Source organism: Haemaphysalis longicornis, unplaced genomic scaffold, assembly GCF_048455015.1.
Source record: "Haemaphysalis longicornis isolate Haplotype H1 unplaced genomic scaffold, Haemaphysalis longicornis Haplotype H1 scaffold_9, whole genome shotgun sequence".
In the NCBI taxonomy this organism is placed as follows: Eukaryota; Metazoa; Arthropoda; class Arachnida; order Ixodida; family Ixodidae; genus Haemaphysalis; species Haemaphysalis longicornis.
In genome coordinates this window covers 147,263,907-147,274,325 of record NW_027526460.1, presented here as the reverse complement: position 1 = coordinate 147,274,325, position 10,419 = coordinate 147,263,907, and the positions used below count along the sequence as shown (strand labels likewise).

At 48.8% G+C, this 10,419-nt stretch overlaps 1 protein-coding gene across 1 annotated transcript in view; it reads right to left on the bottom strand.

The window, feature by feature from the left end:
- Positions 1 to 497: 497 nt before the first annotated feature.
- The window catches only part of LOC144153482 (2-Hydroxyacid oxidase 1-like), a 51,018-nt gene continuing 41,096 nt past the window's right edge, over positions 498 to 10,419 (bottom strand). Inside the window, exons 9-11 of the mRNA XM_077685124.1 lie at positions 9,903 to 10,061; positions 5,355 to 5,424; positions 498 to 769 (exon numbers count right to left, since the gene is read on the bottom strand). Coding sequence (XP_077541250.1) covers positions 693 to 769; positions 5,355 to 5,424; positions 9,903 to 10,061 — 306 coding nt within the window. The 3' untranslated portion in view covers positions 498 to 692. The remainder of the gene's footprint in view (positions 770 to 5,354; positions 5,425 to 9,902; positions 10,062 to 10,419) is intronic.

The window sequence follows — 10,419 nt, the reverse complement described above, 5'->3', positions numbered from 1 at the left end:
GACAAATGCGTTGTACCAAACAAAGGAAATTCCCTGTAAAACGACGGAAGGTTTTCAGTTCGCCCTGCAGCTTTTTCGATAGGGATAGCGCTTGCTTCTCTTCATAACTTTGACTGAATAAAAGTGTGCTGACTTCCCGTCCGCTGGGAACCGGGAAAATTTCGCTGTGCTATTCCTTCCCGAGTTGTCGCGCCGCACAGTAGCAAAGCACGCGTTGCGTCCTTTTCTCAGTTTCTTTGACATTTTGGCGCCGTTCACGCTCACTGACACCGAATTTTTCACCTTCAAGGTATACAAAACTTCTACACGTGCGGCAGGAGCAGACGGACAGGATGGCAGCAGAAGAGATAAGAGCGAAAGCGCCGCCCGTCGGTGCAACGCATGAAGCGACTAAAGAAATAAACAGGGCTTCAAAAAAAGAAAGGAAATAGCCAGAAACACATTTTATTTCTACAATAATAGCATCCCTTCACTTTATTGCTGCGTATGTTGGAAATGTAATGCCACGTATGCAAACGTTGCTGAATTTGAGCTTGGCGACCAGCGTCATGGCGGCACTTTATTTCCAAAACCAAAACTAGCCTAAGTGTCCGGCCCCTGGTATTACTACGCTAAGAATGAGCAGGCCATCGTTTTGTTGAAGGCTCCTGGAACAGAACCTACAAAAGCGAGTTAGAGGGCCAACACGTTGTTTAATTTCCGATCCTAAAGCCGTAGCGCTCTTGACGAATCACGTCTTTGGGTCTGAGGTCTTGTACAGATTTGTGACCTGCAAAAGAAAAAGAGGCAGCGATAACATTCAGACACCGGTGCACCAATGTAGTCTGTCAGCCGCGTAAAAACTGCAACTCGTCCTTTCGAGAACGGCCTTTTGCCGTCCATTAACACCTCCTTTCTAACAAAGCCACACACTTTATCCTTCGAGCGACAACATGATTGATGACTTCCTCGACGGGTGTAGACTGCTAGGCAAAAATAATAACCAAGGGTGGAGAACGGGAACTCTTCCGATGTCTTTAAACGTGCTGGGAGTGCCCAGATGAAGTTTTTAGGGATGATGTTTGTTTGTTGGAAGCGGGGGGGGGGGGGGGGGGGGTTAATACTGCAGTTTCATACTGCCTGCAGACCAAACGATGTTTAAAGCAATACTGGAAATTGAATCGCAGATAACAGAAGTACTGCAGATGGAGCCGCGTTCAGCTTACGACCGGGGACACAACCGCGACACCAGGAAAAGGGTGACGTGTACACAAAACTGTATAAAATGCCAAGAGGCTGTCAGCATTGCCTTCATTTGAAACCGACTATGCCAAGCGTTCCGGAGGAAGACCGACTGCGCATGATCCACCTCTTCCAAGAAGGTATTAGGCAGCGCGATATTGCGAAAGCCACAGGACGACCACTATGCACCGTGAATAGCATCCTGCAAGCGTTCCTCAATGAGGGCCGGATCGAGAATCTTCCCCGAGGACGCAGACCACGGGCTACCCCAAGTGAGCAAGACATGCTAATCGTGGCCGATGCGGCAGTAAAGCCGTCCCTGACGTCTAAACAAATCAAGTGGGAGCTCGACCTTTCGGCAAGCACGAAAACTGTTCGACGCTGCTTACATTGTGCCCCTGCTAGAAAGCCCAAGCTTTCCGAAACGAACAAGCTTGCGAGACTGCTTTTCGCAAACGACCACGCAACCTGGACGGCGGAAGACTGGAGCTGTGTTCTCTTCACGGACGAATCCACATTTTCAAGCCGTTGGGACCAGCGCCAACGCATCTGGAGGGCCGTGATGAGTGATGCAAATGTTTTGCCTTTTCTTTTAAAACCAAATAGGAATAGAATACACAGCGATAGTGCGAATATAATTAAAAGATAGACCAGCTGCAAACGAGCCCATGACTAGCTTTCGTGTTGCTTGCATGTTCGTTTCCGTGAAGGTTTGTTGCCACTCACCACGCGTTTTGTAGTGCAGTTATTTTATATCTTTGTTCGGCGTAGCCCTCGCCAGCAGTCAGAACAATTGCGCCCCTAAGCTTGGGCGCCAAGTTTCTTTTGTGACTTACAATAGAAAAAACGACGGCGGAGCCGTGGCCTCCGCGTTCGGCTACAGGCGGCGCGCCGTAGCAGCAAATCGCGGAGGCATATGCAGTCATTTAGCTGCTTACAGCCCTGCCTTTCCCGGAGCGAAATTATGCATCAGGTGCATCTGTCGAATGGCCCAGAGATAAACAAACGTCCGAACGATTTCGGCACTAACCTACTGCGATTTCTTTCTTCCTCAGATTCGAGTCGTGCAACCTGCAGCGGATTTCAAGTAGCGGCCGGTGCGCCGTTAGCGTGTGGGGTGCGATTTCAAGCCATGGCCTCGGTACGTTAGTTCGTATCGAGGGCCGCTTCAACGCGGCTTCCTACGAGGACATCGTTGACAGCGTGGTGATACCCTACGCCCTCGATGGTCAATTCGCGGATGGACTGTATTATTTGCAGCACGACCGAAGCACGACACAAGTCTCGGTCAGCAAAACACCTACTGGACGAGCGAGGCGTGATGATGATCGAGTGGCCACCGCAGGGGGCGGATTACTACAATTGAAAACGTGTGGGGAGCAATAAATAAGTCCCGTTGTAGCCGACAGCTACAGGGCGGCTCGCGTGACGCGTTGTGGCAAGGTGTCGAAGAGGAGTGGCAGCGCCTCCGGGCTACCGACTTCGCGGCGCGCCTTTTCGAGAGCATTCCTCGACGATTCCTCGACGTGTGGCCGCTGTTGTGTCTGCCAAGGGAGACTTCACCAAGTATTGAAGTGTCTCAAAAAGGCTCCCGCCACTGCCTTTGTTGTTCAGGGGCTGCTGCCTATCCCGGCGACTGTTCGCCATGACACTTGCATTTTTAACATTGTTTTGGAATAATGCCACGGCAGTTTTCGGGTTGCCGCTCACCGTCATCTCATTTGTTTTTGTTGTTGTTGGCACAAAGCGCTTCCTTCGATCTGTATTCCTCGGCACTGTGCGGCTGCTACCTGGCCGAAATAAACCGAGTTACGACGTCGTTGATGCAATGGGCTAATTTATTTTCTTTTGGACTTGTGGCATGCATGCGACGTCTCAGGATCAACTCCTGGCTGCACTAAACATGGCTTTGTGCCAGTCCAAATGGTCGTCGTTTGTTCGAGTCACTGCGCCCCGCACGCGCACCTATGTGACTCTAGCAAAGGCAGGGAGCGGCCGACAGTGGGCGCTGAGCGCTGAGTAACCGCAGTTTCCTCTTGGAGGAAAAAAGCGCGAAAAACGACTACACGTAGAAAACAACACAGGACAGCGCGCCGTCCTGTGTTCTTTTCTACGTGTAGTCGTTTTTCGCGCTTTTTCCCAAGATGTATCATACCAACTCGCCCAACGTTCAATTTTGTTAAACCGCAGTTGCCTACTATCTTGCGCCGCCTCGCTAACAGCTCAGCGTTTAGCGCTCTTGCGGCGCGGCGACAAAGCATGCATGCGAGCGAGCAGAGGGCAACATATCGGAGTGGGAGACGCACTCGCTCCCTTCATCTCAACCGCGTATGTCCGTGAGTTTCCCCACAGCCGCTGCCACGTGACGGCACCGGTATCTTCGGCCGTGCGCTCTGCGGTTCGCATTTGAATTGCACATGACTGTACGGAAAAGACGAAGCCCTCCACCGGGTGTTCCCCACCCGCCAGTGCCAGATACGCGTCGCGGTGCAGTTTATTCGCTCACTCACTCACATCAGGTAAGCTGCAAGGCTTCTCTCATTTGCTCGAAGCCACTCATTCTACGAATTGAAATAACACGTTCCTGGGCTAAGCGTATGCTTTATTTTAACCGTGCACATGATATTTGAACTCAACGTATCTTGATTTAGTATTAATAACCTCGTATCGGCACACACAAGTGGGGCATTATACTTATAGCAAGACTGCTACAAGTGAGTCCACAATTTTTACAACGAAAATGTCTTGAGCTAGGTTCTGACCAAGATTGCGTGGTCTATAAGGTCGAGTCGACAAAGAATCGCACGCGCTTGTTCCAGAGCTAAAGTCGCACGACCTGTAGCTTTCAAAAAACGCAGGTGTGGAAAAACGGAGTCCGACGCCGCCTTAAAGAAAGAATATCTGTGTTTGCATCACATGAAATTTTTGGGTAGTACGAACATGGCGCCCGAAAATTACTCGTCTTCCTTCGATACTTGTCTTCCCACACTTGGCTGCTCTATGAGATGCCCTTCTCTTTATTAAGGTCATTGCTCTATGTCCAGTGCAACAAAATGCAACAGCAGGTATCTTTTAAAAAATTACGCTAATATGCGCCTTGAAAAAATCCCATTGAAAGACGGCTCTACCATTGCGCCAAGTTTCAATTACTATTCGTAATTACGTAGTTCACAGTTAAATTGCAAGAATTACCGAATTACCGTCAGCTGTGAATACATGGATGTCTACGAAGGGTGTGTGGTAGCGGCTTTAGGTCTTTCTTAGCGAAATTATTTCTAAACAAATAAGGCGATAATTATTTCAACGTGTTTCAAAGAACGTTATGTGTATGTGTCTTCGTTAGATCAATATAGTATGTCGCCATAGAAACATTCATTACAGTAATTTAGCATCGCTTGTCTTCCATATCATCCCACTTGTGAACGAGGTATAAATTTTTAATGCGTAGCATTCTTTTCTCATTCCCCCCTCCTACCACCCGGCTAGGACCGTGTAACGCCCTGCATTTCAACAAAAATGCAGATTTGGCGAAAGCAACACCTGTAATCATTATAATAGCGTAAATAGAGATCATTGGCCGGACGGAATTTAGAAAAGCCAAAAAAATAAGAAACGTAACAAAATACAATTTTCAAGAAAATGGTCTGTCAAAATCAAAAGGTAGAAATCAAAAATAAGAAACGGAACGCTAAACAAAACTGAAGAACGTGCAAGTACGAAGAAAAAATAACGTAAACGAACTGACTCCGCAGTACGCCTTGCATATTCGGGGAAAAATAATAATTAGCGAAGTAAAGCCACTTCCCCGCTACAATGGTATACATTTATATCATTTGCGAAAAGAAACAAAAGAAAACTTCAAAAGAATAAAATAATCCAATGCCTTTCGCTACTCATAGCCATATTTGGCTGTAAAGACATCACACTCTGGGAAAGCGACCCAAGCACGCTACGCATCAGTAGACAATTATCTGAACTTCTGCAGATTTATTCTTAGTTTTTTTCTTCTATACCCTGCCAAATAACCTGGAATCTATCATATATAGCACATTGTAACACGTGCGCTCTGGGTGAAGAACTTAGGGCATTTGATCTTTTCGCAAAGTTCAAGTGATTCTGTGGATGATACTTACCCATGAGTGCCAGGGCTCTTCTTGTTTCATGGTAGAATATTTCGAGCATCTTCGTCACGCCTTTTTCACCCTGTGCCCAAAAACATTTTACATCAACGACTCCGTCTGTGACACACCTGATTATAACCTAGAAGCGCCTCTTCCGAGAAGACGCTCACGCAAAATAAAATCCTTTTCTTGCACGACGAATAGTGAGAATCGGTGTTCCGTTTATCGTTACTAAACGTTTTGCAGAAGCATTGTGCACGTAAGTCTGGAGGTGTGTGTTGCTATCATGCTGTTTCACCAAAAATGACAGCTGTAGGTATCAGGGGTCAAATTTTTACGTGGCCAAGTCACTATCTACGAGACAGGACGGTATATGAAAGTCCACCAATAGCGGGATTACTAACCGACACGCTATAAGACAAGGTATTCGCAAGGCAGTGTCCTTAGCTCTACTCTCTTTAACACCTGTCTTGTTAGCCTCCCAAAAGTAATCCCTTTTGTCATGAATATATACATATTGTAAGCTGAAGACATATTGTCTGGTGCTCGGGAAGAAACCACCGAAACGTACGAGCACAGCTGCAGCTGTCGATACGAAAATCAGCGAGATTCCGTAAAAATAGTGGTGTGTTTTTTTTTTGCCTGAAAAATGCGCTGCCAAGTTGTTTACCAGACGCGGCATGTCTAGTTATGCCCTGGCTATAGCGGGCTTCATCATACCATAGGGACGATGTCTTTGATTCTTGGACCTCTGGATAGATGCCTTGGGTGAAGGCCTCTACCGGTATTGACTTACTACACACTTCAGCATACATCTTGCTGCGGTGGCGGGGATACCCACGTATATCATGATTGGTCAGTTACTTCCGAATCTTCCGCTTAGGTGTGTAGGTACAACCTTTGGGGTCTCTGTGAGCCATAAGCTGAGCCACAAGACATTGGCTACAAAAACCGAGCTGGCAGCGCTGAAAGCTGCGCTGCAGATTGTCAAGGACTGCCTTCCAAAACCCTGGTTTTCGGGGACTCCCGCTCTGCGCTAAAGAGCATCTCCAGCGAGGAATTCATCAAGGTCATCTGATTTGTAAAATCAACATCATACACACAGGGGCACTACGCAGAACACGCGCTTTTTAGTTGCAATGGTTGCCAGGACACTGTGGAGTCACGGGCAATATAATATCTGATCAGCTTGCACGCGAGGACCATTCCACAAGGTCAACAGCACAACTCCCTTTATCCAAGGAGGACGTCAACGAAATAGTCCCAACTCTCAGATGCCGCATGCAATTCCAGCACTGCGAGAACCGAGACTTACAACTTGCCCCCTCGACACGCTTTCTACCGCCAGTATACGTTTCGCATACCCCACCGTTTCCTATACATCGCCTGCGCCTCAACGCAGCCTATGCCAAAACCTTTCTTAACAAAATCGGTCTGGTGACATCACCTCTGTGCCCCTTTGCCGTGTACGAGAGGAGACTGAACGCCTGTTCCGTGTTTGTCCACGTTCGTGCTCGACGCGAATGGCGGCACAAACTTTACTACGGCGAGAAATCTCAGAACGAGAGACTTTTTGGGCCCCTGGAACAGCAAAGGCAGTGCGTTGCGGTGTTTAAAAGCTCTCGCGCGTTTCCGTAGAATCTCTGGATTTGACTCCAGCTTGTGACTGCCTGTGTCTCTAATTTTTTATTTTTATGTGCGTGTGTTCATCTGATAGATTTTCTTTCATTGGTCCTTTTCTTATTTGTATTACTCATTTAAGCCTCTAACCCTCATTACATGTTCACCAACCATCTTAAGTAGCAAGCCCAGCATTGTGCAGAGCTGACCTCATAGGTCTTATTGAAGAAGTGCCTCTCTGTCTAGGGCTGGCAAAATTCTGTCACGGAAAGGATTATGACCCTGCTTCCAGTTTAGCTCTTGCAGCTAGTGTGGAATGTGTCGCTTTCATTGTGCCTCTCATTAAAACTGGATTTGATTGGATAACGATGGGGATGACGATGGCGATGCGCCACGCCAGAAGCTTCGGGCCAAACATACAATGCGTAATTTGGCAAAAAGTCGATTCTGATGCTTATGTTCGGGCTGCAACTGGATGCAACTCTGCACATTCTAGCCAATGACCACAGAAGGACTTCACCATAACGTCCCACCACGACCAACAGGTGTGATCATATATTCGAATACGGCGCATGGCGAGGCCCAGCATGTTATTACAGCAAGAAGTCGAATCTGCGCTGGGACAACAACGCACATGTACGTCTTGGGCTGCTGTCCGAACACGGATTCTATTTTTTGCCATAATGGGATGCTGGCATCGCCATTCCCCATATTTGCACTTTTGATCACACTGAGTAGTTAATGTGGGACGTTCGCGTTAAGACCAGGCGGTAACTTATTATAGCATGCCGAGCAATGAGCATGTGCCGAGAGCTGCACTGAAGACATGCCAGGACGGCACCGGTCTTTGGAGTGCGAACACATTAACTTGGGAAAGCTACGATTACGCCTGGAATGCGCAGCCATTGCTAGTTTATCCTTTGGGTAAGGAGATACGCCTTTTTCCTCCATAAAACAGATGGTTTATCTTGTTCATAGGAATTGGTTTGTGCCTAGTACTGAGAAGAAATCCCGGGCGATCTCCACTAACGTAAAACATGGGGAGGGACGAAGCATGCAGTGTACACGTGTAATCTTTGCGCCTTGGCGTTTTTTCGCAACGGAGATGAAACCGTTGGGCGGTAGAGGTATACTGCTTTGCTGTAACAGTCTCTTGTATTTGAATCACGAAATTCTGCAGTGCGAGGCATAAACGAGGAAGCGATGGCACACAAACGCATTGACCCAATACCTACCCGGAGATGCACGACCTCGTCGAGATGCACGCCCAAGATGGGCACGCGCGTTACGTCGATGCGGCAGAGTACCAGCAAAGCCTACGTCGCGGCAGCCGTTAAGGCCGCCACGGGCACCAAGACCACGACTAGACGTGTACGGTGCACCGATGCCATGGACGCCGAGGATGCCGCCGTCACCCTGGCCGTGTCCGAGACTGAGTGCCCCACAGTGCTCTGTGACTCGAGAATGGCTGTACTCAACTGCGCGAAATCTCGAGTTTGCGCAGAGGCGGCCGCCATCATCGGCAAGGCCAGGCCCCAGGGCAGAGAAGTTCATGTCAAGTGGTTGGTTTCTGGCGCACATGGGCGAATGCGCAACTGCATCCAACTACAAGACGGCTCACTCAGAGGCGTGAGCACTTACCCTTCGCTCCTTCGAGACCGACCGTCAGTGGTGGTTCGAGAACAAGCTACAACGAGATCACCAAGGCCTACCTCCTGGCTCGACGGGTCACGCCTTCCCCCCCTTCGCCCCCCCCCCCCCACACAAAGGTGTGGGCCGGGAGGAGGCAGTGCTACTACGGAAGCTTCAGACCGGGTACATCCTCGCTCCAGCAACATTGCACATGGTTCATCCCCAATTTCTATTCAGCGGGTGTGTGTCTAGTGTGTGGTGTGTGTCTGGCAGACCAGTGGCACATTTCCTGAAACGGCCCGGTTTCCAAACGAAGCTCAATCAAGGACTTATCCAACGCAGCTCTAGGACGCTGCACACAGTAATGACAAGGACACTTATTCTGGGCCGTCCAGCAAGTCATGGGTGCGCTCGACATGCAGGCGATCCCGGGCGACCCGGCAACGGGAAGCGCTGGCGCTGCACTTAGTACCGGCAAACCCTAGGCCGACGCCGGGCCCGCGTCGCGGCGCTTAAAAACCGTCGTTTTGCGGGAACAAATAAAGTTTTTACTAATCCTAATCCTAAACGATTGTCCCGGTGTTTATTTTAGTACGCGTTATCAAGTGCTCCAGCTCGAGGCGTAAACGAGTGTACCGGGGTTTTTTAGTACGCGTTACGTTCTAGCGCCAGGCGTAAACGATTTTCCCGCTGTATTAGTACTGTGACTACATGAGACGACGATTACGACGACGACGGAGACGCCAACAGTCCAACCGTAAGGGGCTTCGCCTCTAAAAACTTGTTCAAGTGAACGAAAAAGGTTAGAAGGTGCATTACCTTTTCTATCAGCATTGTGATTATCAGCATGACCCGTTCCTTTAGCATAAGTGTAAACCTCATACCAGCCAGCAGAGAAATATTACGTCTGGTGCACTGGTCCTTTGTGTCGTTTTGTGTCCGTTCAAATGCATGGAGTTGAACCATTTAACACGCGAGTCTCCTGTTGCAAACAATGTGATATGCTGCATACGTCACCAAGGCAGTTAGTTCTTCTGCATGACCGCGCCGCCAACCATACGGCGTCAACGAATCGAGCCAGTTTACCAAACACCCTTGTGGTCCCATTTGGGCACCAGGGGTTGCAAAGCAACTGGACCGGCGAGACAACGTGACGTGCGGTTCGCTCCTAAGAGGTAATCATGCCATTCTAGTTTAAATGCAAAAAGGAAATAAACATAATTTCGAACAATGATTGATGGCGCAAGTGAACTAGCTTTTGGAAACTTCTCAACAAGTGCCTGTGATGTTTTGAGACAGCATACGTACATCGTAGGCAAGACCCCAAAGTGCTGGCCTGCCAACGAAGACAGCCTTCGCGCCCAGTGCGAGCGCCTTGATGACGTCAGTTCCTCTCCGCACGCCGCCATCAACGTAGACCTCGATGCGGCCCCGCACAGCCTCCACGACTTCGGACAAAGCTTCTACCTGCACGCCACGCGCATGGGTACATTGAAGCAATAGCGCCGACAAACGCACAGAGACACCTTGCATCACGGTGGGGCTGACATTTTGCCACCTCAATTGAGGCATCCCTGCTCTTTCTATTTTTTACGTCACCCCCTGTCCTGAAATGAGTAATAAATTCACGCAGTAATGTTTTACATATCTTCTGCAGGGTTAATTAATGCACAGTCGAACTTAGGGTGACACAGCGTATTCTTAAATGAAGTAGTTCTGTCATAAAGTTTTAGAGTGAAATTGGCTCGCGTGAGGTAGTGATTGTTGGGCCAACAGGGTTGCGTCCATTGTCCATCGTGCGCTATGGTCATAGTCTATGGGCTAA